This window comes from Mastigoproctus giganteus, chromosome 12 (assembly GCF_048544385.1).
Source record: "Mastigoproctus giganteus isolate SK-2022 chromosome 12, ASM4854438v1, whole genome shotgun sequence".
In the NCBI taxonomy this organism is placed as follows: Eukaryota; Metazoa; Arthropoda; class Arachnida; order Uropygi; family Thelyphonidae; genus Mastigoproctus; species Mastigoproctus giganteus.
This window is the reverse complement of record NC_143586.1, coordinates 6,153,191-6,170,339: the sequence shown is the minus strand read 5'-3', so window position 1 is coordinate 6,170,339 and position 17,149 is coordinate 6,153,191. Positions and strand designations below refer to the sequence as shown.

General features: G+C 36.3%; 1 protein-coding gene across 1 annotated transcript in view; it reads right to left on the bottom strand.

Annotated features, from left to right (window-relative positions):
• Positions 1-12,045: 12,045 nt before the first annotated feature.
• The window catches only part of Cox10 (Cytochrome c oxidase assembly factor 10), a 76,195-nt gene continuing 71,091 nt past the window's right edge, over positions 12,046-17,149 (bottom strand). The window contains exon 7 of the mRNA XM_090386592.1: positions 12,046-12,455. Within this exon, the coding sequence (XP_090242718.1) occupies positions 12,046-12,455 (410 nt within the window). The remainder of the gene's footprint in view (positions 12,456-17,149) is intronic.

The window sequence follows — 17,149 nt, the reverse complement described above, 5'->3', positions numbered from 1 at the left end:
TCTTTCTCTGTGAAATTTCACTAATAAATATCTGCTGTATTCTTCCACATTCATATTTTTTGCTATTTCACTATAGAGAAATGCATGATTATCACAAATCAGAGGAAAATTATGTTCTATGATAAATGAAGCAAATTCAGCACATAGGTAAGGTATGCAGCAGCCATTATCAATCCACTGATGGAAGCCTCCTCAACAATTCATGTTGAGAGAAATGGACCATATTCTGCCACACTTGTCCAGTGTGGGTTGGCAGATCGACTGTATTTAGCAATCAGGGGTCAAACCCCAGTCTACTCAAAGAGCATGTGCTACAGCACTCCCACTCCTGACCACTAGGCTACGGATATGACACTAAAACCTTCAACTTCGAAATGCTATATCTCTTTCTGCATTTATTTCTACACACACTACATTTGTTTGTATGCTATTTCTTTGCAAATATCTGATTACATTGTGCTCCTTGCTAATGAAAAATGACATCTACATACTGTAACACATCAAATCTTGCATCTTATTTCTTTGACATCCTAATGAAGAACACTGTTGATTAGTTTCACACCACAGAAAACATGCTGTTTCCAAATTCCACATATTTTGTATACATCTCACAGCCAATTTGTTAACTAACCAAAGTTACCCAATTTGTCAATGAAACCAAGCAGACATTTGTAAATTTAAAAGAAAAATTTTGTTAATGCAAAGTGAAAGATTACTTTTTTTGTGTAAATGACAGAGAAGGGATTAAAACAAGTTAAAAGTCTCCATCATAAATCGAGAGAGAGAGAGAGAGAGAGATGACAGGCATAAAAACAAAATAAGTAATGACACTGTCAAAGAGAAATGGCCACAGTGAAATAATACATGATTGTAGTCACAATATGTATGTGTATATATATATATAAAACAAATTTAATTCCAAATATATACAATATATACATGCAAATACCAATAAATCATTGTCCTCTATCCTATTTAACATAAAAGTACAATACACTTTTTTCTTCCCTTCAAATCAGTAAATTGTAAGTACTATTAAACTTATAAGTATAAAAAATGGTCTCCATCCTAAATTTACAAAAGCACTGTAAATTTCTGAATATGTAATAATGTAGTTAATCTCCCTTTATCCAAAACCCCAATAACCAGAAAAAAATTTTTTTTTAAATCTTTCAAACTCAATCTACTATCCCTATCTTTCATTTTTCATGCCACAGTGAGTCCTTTAAATTTAACACTGCAGAAAACATGTCACCATATTTGCACATTTTTTCTCTTTCCTATGAAAATGCCTACTTTTACATTTTTGGAAATACTTTTTTTTTGTCTTAAAGTGCTTTTTTCTCCACAATTTAATGTACTCTCCCTTCCCTATTTTATACTTGAACTGGTCTATGGTTCCAGTGAAACTCTGAAGTAGAAACAGAAGATACAGCTCCCATTTCAACAGCTGTTTATGTTTGTATGTGTGTACGTTACAATAGCCTGTTTATAGCAGCACATATTCATAATATGAACACATGTTAATATAAACAAGAGTTGTTTTTCAATTAAATCAATATATATTTTAAGATTTGATGTGTTTTTCTCAACAGTTGAATCAGTAGAATATAGCTCTTAGTTCCAAGTTTTTGGAAAACAAAGGTTAGTCTATAAATTATTAAAATTTTAAGTAAACTGTTAATTTTTTATTTTTTACATATCATTATCAAGTATTTATTAAAATAAGATGTGTACGTTGTGAATTTGGTGTCTTTGTTATTAAACTTTTTGGTTATCAGTTTTCGTTGGTAACATGAAACTATTTCACGCTAGTAGTTCATATTATATAATAGGGAATGATGATGATGAGTTTCACTATGGTGTATATGATGTATGTGATGTATTTAGGTTGTTGTTATTTGGTTTTTAGGAGCATTTAGCAACTAAGGCCATATTGCTCCGGGGATATGCGGTGGCCATTTCCTGACCTTTCCGCATCCTCCATATTTGGTGGTCACGGGCTCGAATCCCGGTCTAATCAAGAAGCGTGTGCTACGCACTGATGTATTTAGGAAGGACAGGATTGATAAAATAGATAGTGGGATCATGCTTCTTATCAAAAGCAGCCTAAGTGCAACAAAAGTTTATCCAGATTCAGAAGTTCTGCATGCTATTATACATGCATAGAGTGTGTGGTGTGAATTACTCAGAAGCAAAGGTATAATGATAATGCAAAAAATTAAAACACCAAAATACTGTGAGGATTATGATGAGAACCTCTATATGCAAAGCAAATGAGTGTCATATTATGGGTGATATCAATTTGTCCCTAAAACAAACTATGCAAAAAAAATTTTGAATCAACTGCAGAACTTATTCGTATCAACATATTAGGGAAAGTACTAGTGGGGAAAATATCCTAGACCTGATTAACTGATGAATCACATGGCATTACAGGGCTAACAATACAGGAACCATTAGTAGAGTGACTGCAGAGATCCAAGTATGATGACAATGAGGAAAAGGTTTTAATTTCATGAAAGGAGATTATAACAGCTTAAGGCTACATGGCCTCTATTAACAAGGTGCAAATTCTTTAGAACTATGGATATACCTTTAAATGCAGATATACAGTTAAGAAAGAATGGATGAATGGTGAACTAGACTGATTCGACTGTTGGCATTCGTAGTGAGCAGATGTGTCTGCATAGTGGTCCCAGGAAGTGCAGGGAGTTTATTTTGATATAAGCTTTTTTTTTCCTGAAACAGTTTGTAAATTTAATTTTATAATATTATATAATTTTTTAAAAGTTACTTTGTGATATTTAGTAATTTTTACAATGGTTATGACAAGGCCAGTGAAGGCAGATTATAAAAAATCTTTGGCAAAGGATGCAAAGAATTCTTTACTTATATAAATTTAAAAGGAAGGGAATGAATCAGATTGGTCCACTTGATATCAATGGTTTGACTGTAGATGATCATTCTCGGATAGCTTCCAAACTAAATGAGTATTTTGCATCAACATTCACACATGAGGAGTTATTCAAGGAAGAGAGGGCCAGATGTTTATCAAACTGTAATAGGGAGTTAAATGATTTTGTAATAACTGAGAGCAAAGTGGAGGAGAAATTGTTGAAGAACATAAGAAAGGCACCTGGGATAGATGGGATCTATCCAGTTATATTAAGGGAGGCGGCAAAGCAATAAGCAACCCCTTAGCCATAATTATGAGAGCATCCTTGGAGGGCGCCTCCGTAGCCAGGTGGGAAGGAGCAGCGGTGCGTAGCACACGCTTCTTGATTAGACCGGGGTTCGAGCCCGTCACCACCAAATACGGAAGATGCGGAAAGGTCAGGAAATGACCACCGCATCTCCCGGAGCAATATGGCCTTAGTTGCTAATGCTCCTAAAAACCAAATAACAAACAACAAACAAACATCCTTGGACTTGGGGGAAGTCCCCATGGACTGGAGTTGTGCAAATGTATCTCCAATTCACAAAGGGGGATCAAACGGTGACACGAGTAATTACAGACATCATAGTTTAACTTTTTCCAGGGAAAATAATGGGTCACTGGTTAAAGAAGCATTGCAGGATCATTTAGACAAGACGCAGTAATAATTCAGACACAGCATGGCTTTGTCAAGGGAAAGTCTTGTCTGACCAATTTGATTGGATACTATGATGTGGTGACAAAGGAACTGGATGCAAAAAATAATTTTGATATCATATACTTGGATTTCAGGAAAGCTTTTGATACTGTTGCATATGGAAGACTACTGTACAAATTGGAGAAGTATGGCATTAAGGGCAAGTTGCTACAATGGGTAAAAGGATTGAGTGGGGGAAGACAGAGTGTGGTAATCAATGGGTACTGCTCTACATAGACTAATGTTATTAACGGTGTCCCTGAGGGTTCAGTGTTGGGTCCATTGTTGTTTTGTATATTTATCAATGAACTTGATGAAGGTATATGAAGCTTAATGTCAAAGTTTGCAGATGATACAAAGGTTGGCAGAGTTGTTAATAACAGTAATGACAGTATGCTGCTGCGACAGGATCTGGAAAAGTTGGGTAGATGGGCTGAGAAGTGGCAACTGAAGTTTAACTTTGACAAATGCAAAGTACTACATATTGGTAGCAGCATTGTTTGTTTGTTTTGTTTGTTATTTGGTTTTTAGGAGCAATAGCAACTAAGGCCATATTGCTCCAAGGATATGCGGTGGTCCTTCCCTGACCTTTCCGCATCCTCTGTAATTGGTGGTGACGGGCTCGAACTCCGGTCTAATCAAGAAGCGTGTGCTATGCAGTGCTGCTCCTTCCCACCTGGCTACGGAGGCACCTTTGGTAGCAGTAACCCCAGAGAAATGTACCAACTATGTGGTGTTATGCACAGGGTAGTGGAGAATGAAAGAGACCCGGGGATAATTGTGCAGTCAGATGTGAAGTTTTCTAAGCAGTGCAAACAGGCTTCCAGAGTAGGTCATGGGGCCTTGTCAATGATATATAGGAATTTTGCGAGCAGGGATAAGGAGGTGATTATCCCCTTGTACAAGGCAAGGGGGCATAGATTCAAACTGAGGAAAGACAGTTGTAGTTGTTATAGATGTGCAGGAGTTTGCATTTAGTCAGTGGGTAGTTGATGCTGAAACAAACTTCCATCTGTTGTTATGGAAGTTGATAGCTTAAATAAATTCAAGGCAGAACTAGACAAACATTTGGAATGAATGGATCAGTGAAATGGGAAAGTTTTTTTTTTTTTTTTCCTTTGGCTGATGCTGTATAAGCTTGCTTTCGTGCATCATGTGCCTCTACTAATGCTATGCTAAAGATCCATCTTGAATACTTCATCATAGGATAACATAATTCATACAGATATAGCGGATGGCAATTTCCAGGTGAATCATTATTTCATTGTTAGCAGAACCTGTGGCATGTATTCGAAGGTTGATCTAGTGTATAATCATAGCACTCCTGGCAATTTTTTTCTTCACCGTTGTACGGAGTGTACTGATCTAAAGTTAAAATTTGGTGCATTGATAGAACAATTTGAGTCACTGAAAAAAATGGGTGCTTGCACTAGAGAATAATGTAAATGGGAATTCACCAGGGACTCAAGACTATAGTAACCTACCAAGTGATGCACTCCTGATTCGGGCCCCAGATCAGAATAATCAAGTGCAAACTGCCCTAATTCAGAAGGAATTAGTTCTGTTATGAGACTCCATTGTCAGTGAAATAGGAAATATTTTTTGTAATAAGGACAGGTGGACTAGAGCCAGGGTACATCTGCCAGAAGCAACAATTAAGACTGTCAAGATTTTAAGGAGAGGGGGTAGTAAGGAGAATATTATTATTCATGTGAGAACTAATGATATTAAGCACACATGATCTGATGATTTGTTAGACAAATATAGGACCATGCTGCTGAAGAAATGCTGAAATTTAGGTCAGAATGTCTGTATGTCCGCAATTCGGCCCAGACACGCTAGGAGGGATTATATGCTGAAAGCATCGTGGATTAACTCAGGACCCCAGCTGATGTTGAAGGACTCTGCATTTTACTCGCACTTGTAGGTAGAAAGAATCTGTTTTGTAGAGGTGGGATATATTTAAACAAAGGTGGTACATGGGTTTTTGCCAGTACCATTGGGGATACCTTAAAGGTTCAGGGAAACTGCTAGTTTGGGGGAGGACAAGGGTAATATAGATACGCATTTATCTGATAACATTGGTCAAAGTAACACTTGCACATATCTCAAGAGTTCTTGTTTATTACTGCAACAGAACATATTGACAATATGTTTTGAGGGTAGAAACATTTCAAATGAGCGGTTAGCTAATGCCAGGGAAGTGAGTTTAAATAATTTAAAGGGATGTGTCAGGGTATTAACTATACAAGAACACTGTCTTAACTGTTTATACAGTAATGTCAAAAGTGTCGTCAATAAAACGAGTAAATTCGAACTGCTCATCAGGAGAAGTAATGCTGACATAATAAGGCTTACAGAAAGGCGGTGCCACCAGAGATAGGGGATGATGAGTTTCAATACGCTATGTATAATGTACTTAGGAAGGGCAGGGTAGATAGAAGAGGTGGTAGGGTTATACTTCTTATTAAAAGTAGCCTGAGTTCGATGAAAGCTTTTCCGGGTTCAGACATTTCGTATGCTAGTATAGAATCAGTATGGAGTGAGATAGTTAGAAGCAAAGGTATAATGAGTGGGAGTAATCTACAAACCAGGTGATTGTGAAGATCATGATGAGAGCACTACATGCAAATGGAATGGGCAAGTAAGCGTGAATGTGTATTATTATGGGCAATTTTAATTTGCCTCTAATCGATTGGAGAAAATGGGAAGGAAACTCAACATGAGGAACAAAAATTTTTAAATCAATTAGATGATTGCTATTTGTATCAACAGTCAGGAAGAGTACCAGGGCAAAGAATATTCTAGACCTGATCATCACCCATGAACCAGATGACATAATAGGGCCAACAGTATAGGAACCAGTGAACCTGTCAACCAGGAACAGGTGGACGATAAAGAGATGGAGCAGTAAAGTTAAAGGCAAAGGAATGGGTTATAATTTCAGGAAAGGAAATTACAATGGTTTAAGGTGCTTCAAGGCCTCTATTAAATGGGTAGATATCTCACAGAGAAATACAATTGAATTATGGTAAAAATTTTTAAAACATTAATCACAGAACCCTTGAATGCATATATAACATTAAAAAAAAAATACACCACGTGGAGGATTTCAAGTTGGATGAATAAAGAAGTTGTCTTTTTTTTTTTTTTTTTTGAGCAGAAAAAGACAGCATGGAAAAGTTAGAGCAATAAAAAGTACTGAAGCCTATAACAACTACAAATTAATCTATAATATTAGCAATATATCACGGAAGAGGTTAGGCTGACAAAGAGTGGGGATAAGGAATTCTTCATATATACAAATGCAGAGGAGAAGGATAAACCAGACTGGACCCTTATGTAATTGACGTGGGATAGTATTAGATACCCCAGCTGATGTTGCAGATGAATTCAACAGTTAATTTGCATTGATATTTACAAAAGAAAAACTCTTTATGCCAATGAGAAATTATGGTAGTGAAGTTGAAAAATATGTAATTAATGATATTGAAATTTCACATGATTATTTAATGAGAAAACTTCTGAGCCTGCAGGCGGGTAAGGCTCCTGGAGTTAATGCCATATACCCTATAATTTTAAGGAAGCTAGCAAGTGAGTGCATTGAACCATTGAGGCTAATTATGAGAGCATCACTGGACTCAGGAGAGATTCCACTGGACTGGAAAGGGCCAATGTATCTCCAAAACATAAGATAATATAATATTAATAAAGGTTAATATAATTGGTTCTAAGAATGTGAGGAATTACTGATGGGTCTAACTTTAGTAGTAGGGAAAATCACGGAGGCAATGATCAAGGGTGGAATTCAGGATCATTTAGATAGAAATGGAATTCTGAAGGATATGCAGCATGGTCATGTAAAGGGAAAATCATGTTTAACAAATCTGTTTAGCTATTTTGAGAGGATCACTCATGAGCTGGATTTAGGAAATAATTTCAAAATTGTGTATTTGGATTTCAGCAAAACATTTGACTCAGTCCCACGTGAGCGGTTACTTTAAAAGCTGGAACAGGTTGAAATCAGAGGAAAAATCCTTAGATGGATAGCAGGTTGGCTTCAGGGCAGGAGGCAGAGGGTTGTAATAAATGGTTATTCCTCAGATTGGGTTAATATAAGAAGTGGGGTTCCCCAGGAATCAGTATTGAGACCACTGTTTTTGATTTTCTTAAATAACATCGATGAAGGAATAGATGACGTGATATCTAAATTTGCATATGATGTAAAGACTGGCAGAATAGTTAATGATCATTCTTTAGAGCGACCTAGATAGAGGTCGCTCTAAACCTAGATAGATAGAATTTTTTGACCATCCCTTCAGGGATGGTCAAAAAATTCTATCTATCTAGGTTTAGAGCGACAAAAAATTCTATCTATCAAAAAATTTTTTGATAGATAGAATTTTGATAGATAGATAGATAGATAGGTCAAAAAATTGGCAGCTTTAATACAGCAAAGTACAATGTCATACACCTGGGAAACAGTAACCCGAAATAACTTATACACTTAGTGGAATTGAACTAAAGTCAGTAGTGGAAGAAAAGGACTTGGTAGTTACAATACAGTCAGTTATGAAATTCTCTGAGCATTGTAGACAGGTTGCACGGAAGGCCCATGGTGTCCTATCGATCATCGATACAACACCATGGAATATTGTTCAAGTATGGAGACTGCACCTAAAAAAAGACCGAGCTTCTTGAAAGGGTCGAAAGATGTGTAACTCACCTGGTGAGACTGGTAAAAGGGCATCCACATTAGGAAAAAATTCAAATATGTGGATTTCACAGTTTGGAAATTTGAAAATGCAACTTAGAGGAAATTTGCTTTGGTGCTTAAGGCTCTAAGAGGCAAAAGTAAGGAAACACATAGGTTGTCTATTTCCTTTTCTTTAATTATTTGTTAATTATTTATTTTATTTAATTTTTTAATTATTATTTCTCTTTTACTTTTTTTTTTTTTTTTTGGCTTGTGCAGCATAAGCCTTAGGCTTCCTTGCACCAATACTAGATACTAGGCCATTACTAATACTAGATAATTTAGCAGAGCAGAAAAGGGTGGCATGAAAAAGTTAGAGAATGATAAAAAGTACTGAAGCCCATAACAGCTACAAATTTATCTGTAATAATACCACAGAGAAGGTTAGGCTGGCAGATCACAAGAAATATCTGGCTAAGTGAGCAAAGAACAGGGACAGGGAGTTTTTCTCATATATACTAAGAAGAAAAGAGTAAATCAGATTAAACCTTTGCATAATGATTGCAGGAAAATAACTTTACTGAGATAACCCTGCTGATGTTGCTGACAAATTGAACAGGTACTTTGTACTGATACTTACAAAACAAAAACCCTTTAAGGTGAGGAAAAACTGTGCAAGTGAAACTGGAAAGCATGAAATTAATAAATACTGAAATTTTAGATTTATTAGAAAACCTTTTAAGCCTAAAAGTGAGAAAGGCTCCTGGAATTGATGGCATATATACCCAATAAGTCTGAGAGAGGCAGCAAGAGAATGCATTGTACCATTAAGGTTAATTATGAGAGCACCACTAGGTTCAGGAGTGATTTCCTTGAACGGGGGAAGTGCTAATGTATCAGAAATGCATAAAGGCAGTTCTAAGAGTGAAGTGGATATCTACTGACCAGTCAGTCTGTCTCCAATGATAAGAAAAATCATGGAGGAAAAAATCAAGAGTGCAATACAGGATCATTTAGACAGAAATGGAATTCTATCTAAACTGAGTGTAACACGGCATGGTTTTGTAAAGGAAATCATATTTAACTAACTTGGTTAACTATTTTGACAGAGTCACTCACAAGCTGGACAAAGAAAATACAGTAGAACATCAGTTATCTATAATAATTTGAAAGGCTGATTTTTTTTTTTGATTTTTTTTTTAATTAACGGTAGTTTTATTTAAAAACTACCGTTAATAAAAAAGAAACTTTAAACTGAGACACTGTATACTTGAACTAGATATTCAAGGCGAGAAATTTTCTGCAGACGAATCATCAGCAGTGCCCTTGCTTCAGTTATAGCAAATTAAGAGAAAGAAAATGTTTATAATGTTGATGAGATGGGCTTATTATGGAAATAGGAATGCTTCCACCAAGTTTTAAGATAAGAAAAGAGCAAGTTACAGTTGCTATGCATGCAAATGCCACTGGGATGCACAGATTGTCCATGCTCATTATCGGTAAGTCGAAAAAACTGAGCACATTTAAAAATCTTTCTAATTTTTCTGTTTTGTATAAAATTATAAAAATGCCTGGATGGATGTTTCTGTTTTTCGAGATTGGTTTATAATTTTTTTAAATTTAATTAATCTTATTTAATTTAATAGTAAGATATGATTAAATTTATTTTTAATAAATTAAATTAGATTTATTAGATTAAATTTATTTAATCTTACCGGAAAAATTATCTGGAAAATTTTCCTGTTCGATTATCCAGAAAATTTGGCTATCCGGAAGGGGTCTGACATCAATTATTCTGGATAACTGATGCTCTACTGTAATTTCAACATCGTTTACTTAGATTTCAGTGCATTATAGCCTAAGTTGCTGATGCACCAACAAATTTAACAACAACAACAACTTAGATTTCAGCCAGGCATTTCACTTAATCCCATAGAACAGATTATTGCATAAGATAGAGCATGCTCAAATCACAGGGAAAATCCTTACATGGATTGCAGAATAGCTGCAGGGCAGGATACAGAGGGTTGTGATTAGGAGAGGGACCCAGTGTTTGGGAAATCCCTCTACCTCCTGCAGAGGGATTTCCCAAGGATAAAAACCACTGCTGTTTTTGATTTTCCTAAATGATGTTGACAAAGGGATACAAGACATATCAAAATCTGCAGATGTCATAATTGGTAGAATAGTTAATGATCAGTGCTAAGCAGAGCTCCTTCAGGGCAATTCAGACAGACTTCACAGATGGTCAGAAAAGTGGCAGCAATATTTTAAGCCAACAGAATGTAAGATCCTACACTTGGAGAATAGCAAACCCCAATAAACTAGAGGAGGTTTCATTGAGCTGTATAAGATTCTGAGAAGTGAAAGTAAATTGAACGAGAATGGAATTTTGACTTATAAATGATTCCAGAACCAGGGGCCATAAATTTAAATCACGGGGAAGAAGTTTAGACTAAATTGTAGTAAGTTTTCTTTTAGCCAAGAAAACTACTAGAATAAGTTACCTCTGTGGACTGAGGCTGACAGTTTAGGGAAATTCAAATGTCAGCTGGATAGACACCTATGTGAGGGGCATGTCAAATAGGTAGTTTTATTATTTATCTATTATTATTTTTTATTTTTAATTAATTAATTTTTTTATCATTTTTTGGGCAGTACAGCAAAAGCATGAAGTTTAAGCATTCAGATGTCAACATTTTTGAAAGCTGAATAATTATGGCTATGACTGTGTCAAAAGAACCCATGGCTATGTTCTTTTGATGCACCTAATTCAAACCCTCTTTTCATTTTCATTAGATAAATAACTGTTTCTATATAGTTCAATTGATGACCAATTGAATTTTTCATTCAACTGAATATAGTTCAATTGAATGAAAAAAAAAGTAAAGAAGACTGATATTTCATCCATGATGCTCAAATATCAAGATTTTTTCCTGCATCAACCAAAAAAATCCAGAATAAATTGTTCAAGCATTAGCATATGATGCAGGAAAGCAAGCTTATGCAGCATCAGCCAAAAAAAAAAAAAAAAACTTCCACTTCACCCCTCCATTCGTTCGAAATACCTGTCCAGCTGAGCCTTAAATTTATTTAGGCTATCAACTTCCACAACAAGGGATGGAAGTCTGTTCCACCAACCAACTACCCACTGGCTAAAGGCAAATTTCCGCACATCTATCCTACATCTTTTTCCTCAATTTGCTCAGAATAATCAGCCCTCTCAGGTGATTATTCTGAGCAAGAGGCAGAATCCCATCAGCATTGAGCATGCTCAAACCATTCAAGGCTTTATACACCTCTATCAGACTTACTGGGGAGATCTACAATGCTAAAATAATTTAGTGTTCATTTTTATTCAGATAAAAATATTTCATTCATAAAACAATTGCTAGTTAGTTTCATGGGGCATCAGAATCTTAGGCCATATTCCAACAATGTATTATATTTATACTAGTGTTTGCAGTCTTATTTGCATGTTATGGGTTGAAAAACTCAGAATAACTCACAGGGCCAAAATTTTACTCCCTCTACCTGAGATCAGCTAACTAATGAGGCCTTGTGTCAGGTTATAAAACAGAGGAGAAAGAATTAAGCATTTTAAATATCTTAATATTTAAAAAAGCAAAAAATAAATTATATAAAATCATCTAGAAATTCTGATTATGCCCTAAGTACTGAAAAGAACTTATTTAATTAAACTAGTTTTGTAAACTATACACTTTCTACTCCTGATTCTACAGTCTTAGTCTTGTCATAACTTTTGCTAATCAACATTAACATCATCAGAACAGGAAGGTGAATCAAGCTAATTCTAAATAACTTCCTAGAGGATGCACTATCAGAATCCTTGTAAAAACGCCAAGAACAATATACAAAATAACAGTTAAGTGGTAAAGTATCAATGGCAAAGGTCCAAGTAGTAAGATTTACAAGAGGTGCTAATGTACAGAGTGCGAGAATAGCTACACTATGGCGAAGTGCAGTGCGGCGGCACAAAGCAGGGTTCACAACTGACATCATGCGATATCCAGCTTGGGAGTAATCACCACGCAAGTTCCAAGAAAGTGCATTAAAATGTGGGAATTGCCATGAATAAAGAATTGCTCCCATTAATATGGCACCTGAAAAAAAAAAATAAATAGTAATACTTCTAATCAAAGTTTAATGGTAAATTACATTTTCTATTTACTTTAATCTCACTACAATAAAAACTTGGCACTCAATCAAAATAAATTTACACCTAGGGGTGTATATTTATTTTTACTGAGGCAGGCAAGAAAGGCATTGTTAATATAAGAAAAATTATGCAAAAAAACAAGCAAATTTCTTCAATAACTGAGAATCCTTTTATTATATTAAAAGATATTTTTTAATCTTCTTATATCTCAAGCAATACAGTATGATATATCTTCTAACTTTCTATCCTATCTTCTTATATCTCAAGCAATACATATTTTATATTTTATGTAAAATATTATATTATCATTCATTAATCTCTTATTTTTATTTATTTTATTTATTTATTTTTTAAAGCAGCTGGCATGTGCCTGCTTCTTTTCATAAATGTAAATTAGCTAGTTTAATCATTATTGCATATTTTCTTGTTGGTTTCTGATAAACACATTGGCAGATTGAGGCATAAGTAACTGCTTAGGAATTTCAACATTATGATACAAATATAGATATAGAAGGTTAAAAGATATGTATAGAAAAATTGAAGATTCCAAAATAAGAGAAAACACACACACACACATATGTGTGTGCGTGCGCGCACCCTAAGCCCCTCTCAGCCCATATATAGGGGCTTAGAGGGGGAACAGGCATTCTGTGTGTTATCAGACACTCAGTCTAAAACACTGATGGATACAATATCTTTCTATTTTAAAAGATTTAGGAGAAGTTCAGTTGGCCTGCTTTCCTAAAATCCACTCATGCACACCTTGTTGGTAAGCCCTGTTATGTCACTTTTGTGGCAACAAACATGTAGAGTGGATCTCTTCAAGACGTCTGCTCAGCGTGAAGAGGAAAACACTAAACTCTTTAGCACTTTATGACAACATGACAAAACAAATGGCCCTCAGTTCCCAGCAGCTTTCACTCTCCCTCTTATGGCAGCAAGAGGATCAGAATGGAAGCAGAGAGTGCTAAGAATCTTTGGGTATGACTAGGCTGCCATGCATGGAAACTGAACTTAGCCTGTTACAATGTAAGATCACTCATCAGTGGAGAGAGGATATTAGAGCTGGAAAAGGAATTAGAAAATGTGAATTGGAATATCATCAGCTTGGCTGAAACAAGAAGAAGAAATGAATCACTTATAAGTTTATTAAGTGGAAATCTGCTGTACACCAATGGAAACAGTGAAAAGAGTGAAGGTGGAGTTGGCTTTTTGGATCACCTTCACGTAATATCATAGCTAATAGAGAAAGCAAATGAATATAAAACACCATTATGCATATGCCTGGCATTTGTGGATTATGAAAAGGCATTTGACTCCGTACAGAATAAGGCAATGTTTCGGCACTGGAAAGACAAAGCGTAAACATCCCATACATTATGATTTTGAAGTAAATATATGAGAATGCTATCTCCTTTTTATTAGACTAGACAAAGATAGCAGCAAATTAAAAATTAAGAAAGGAGTTCGACAAGGAGACACGATATCTCTGAAGTTGTTTACTGCTGCCCTTGAGGAAGCTTTCAGAAGATTGGACTGGTCGCAGAAAGGAGTCAATGAGAATGGAGAGTACCTAAACAATTTATGATTTGCAGATGACATTGTGATCATAAGCCATGATTCCAAAGAATTAGAGGAAAACCTTAATCAGTTATGCAGAGTTAGTAAGGATTTCGGACTAAAGATAAGCTGGGCTAAAACAAAAGTAATGATAAACAAGTATACCACAGAAAGGATATAATTATTCAAGGAGTAGAAATTAAAAAGGTGGATTCATATACTTATGTATATGAATCCACCTTTTTAATTTCATATGTATATGAAAGGTGGATACTTAATCTTGGACAAGTCATTAGAAGTAACAATGATAAATGGCTGGAAATCAAGAGAAGAATAAATTTTAGATGGATAGCTTTCAGGAAATATAGTCATATAGTGAAGAGCAATATCCCATTTTGACTGAAACATAAATTAATGATCAAATGTATACACTCCACCATGACTTATGGACCTATAATAGACTTATGGAAGTGAAACTTGGGCACTCGCCAAAAGAATGGAAGAGAAACTGAAAACTACACAGAGAAGAATGGAATGAATTATATTAGGAATCAGAATGTTGGATAAGAAGAGAAACATGTGGATTAGGCAGCAAACACGAGTAAAGGGCATTCTTATCAAAATTAAATGAAAAAGTCCTGGGAGTAATTGTGCAGGCAGATATGAAGTTTTCTGAGCAATGCAGACAATCTGCCAGGGCAGGTCATGGGGATTTTGTCAATGATTTATAGGAATTCTGCTAGCATGGAAAAGGAGGTGATTGTCCCTCTGTATAAGGCAATGGTCGGGCCAAGCCTTGAGTACTGCGTTCAGGTCTGGACGCCTCATTTTAGGAAGGATGTAGATTTGCTTGAGCGTGTACAGAGAAGGGCAACAAGATTGGTGAGGGGAATGAAGGGATCCTCTTACCAAGAGAGGCTTAAGTTCTGCAAATTGCAGTGGCTGGAGACTAGGCACCTGTGCGGTGATCTGACTGAGGTGCATAAGGCCTTCAATGGGTTCAGCACACTGAATTCTGATGGGATCCTTCCACTTGTTTAGATTACGAACCTAAGGGGGCATAAATTCAAATTAAGAAAAGACAGATGTAGAATAGATGTGCGGAAATTTGCCTTTAGCCAGCAAGTGGTTAATTGCTGGAGCAAACTTCCATCTGTCGTTGTGGAAGTTGATAGGTTAAATAAATTTAAGGAGGAACTGGACAGGCATTTGGAGGGAATGGTGTGAATTTTTTTTTTTTTTTTTTTTTTTGGCTGATGCTGCATAAGCTCATACACTTGCTTTCTTGCATCACATGCCACTACTACTACTTTTTTTTTTTTTTTTGTCCTCACCTTTTCCCATTATTATATGGGGTCAGCGTTTTTTTTATTGTTTTGGCATGCAATTTTTATGGCCGGATGCCCTTCCTGACACCAACCCTCACCCTTTAATTCAGGCTGAGGATATGCGGTGGTCATTCCCTGCCCTTCCGCATCCTCCGTATTTGGTGGTCCCAGGCTTGAACCCCGTTCTAATGAAGAAGTGTGTGCTATGCACTACTGCTCCTGCCCACCTGGCTACGGAGGCGCCGCTGCTACTACTACTACTACTAAAGAACTGAAATGGACATGGGTAGGACACACAGCTCGAAGACATGATGACTAAGAAAATAACAGAATGGTACCCAACGGTAGCTAAAAGAAAACCCGGAAGACGACAACAACAGTGATGGACAGATGAAATTCAGGAGTTCATGGGCAGTAAATGGATGGCTATTGCACAAAACAGAAGGAACTGGAAAGTTGTTGGAGAGGCCTTTATCCTGCAGTGGAGTGAAAATGGCTGATGATATGTATATATATACATATAATGAAAACAACAGGAGTTGGTCTATTCCTGTGAACATGACACCCCGAAAAGTTCTAGTCTGACTTAAGGAATGCAGAGAATAATCCCCCCATATCTATTAAGCTTTTTAGACCCCTAAATTTAATTCTAATGTCAAGCTACAGGACCGAAGAGAATAATTGGTCCATATTTATTAGGCTTTTTAGACCTTCAAAATTTAATTTTATGTCACTCCACATAATGGTTTCCTTGCTGCCAGAGGTATGGTGTTTGAAGACAGAAGTCTTGAGCACTCAATGTTGAAACCGAGGGGTCTGAACACTACGGTTCTGACAGTGGGGAAGATGGCCCACATTTTTTGTAAAATTGATATCACCTTCCCAAAAAATTATTAGCACGTTGGACTAGGAGATTTGGCTGGAAAAGAAGCATCCTATATCTAAAACAAAGGTAATCCCTGTTGTTTTCATAATATAATAGAATATAGGAATTATCGAGCACTTAATAGCTCTATTATCAAATATATGCACACATATATATATAAGAACTGTTTTTTTTTTATTTTTAGACAATATATCCTAAGATATGTATGTAACCATAACCTACAAGGCCCCTAATAGTAACTATAATTAGTGAAGTCATACTAAATCAAATATTAACAAAATACCAAATCAAAAGTATCATAATGCTGTTACTGCATAAGGCTTACATTGACGTGGCTTTCAATGTAAGCCTTATGCAGTAAAGGCATTATGATATGGCATACACATGGCCTCGACAATGCCCTCCTGCATGCACACTACTTGGACTCCCTCCAGTCACTATCTGGCAGAGTAGAGGTAGCAAGATTATACACTAGCTGATCTGGAAACCTCCTAAAGAGTTACCAACAGGTTCTGTCTGGTGTACTAACTAGCGGCCGGCCTGCGAGCTCCATTTTAGAGTTGTACCCTCGAAATGTAAGGAAGATTGGATCTTGCCTTGATGTTCATCATAACCTCGAAAGTCATCAGTCATACTGCATGATGGAAGAGATGGAGAAGGGTTGATCGGAACTTAGCTGTGGAGACTAAACATGGGTTCCACCACTTCAAGCTTCCAATAAGCAAAGTGGTGATATTGCACCGGTTGATGAGTCATCTACCATCTAGTATTGCCTGGTAACACAGAGGTGTGGGCGCCACACCTCAACCCCTGCTTACGTTGGTTCACACCTGGGTGGTCACCCACAGTGTACTTGTGCATGGA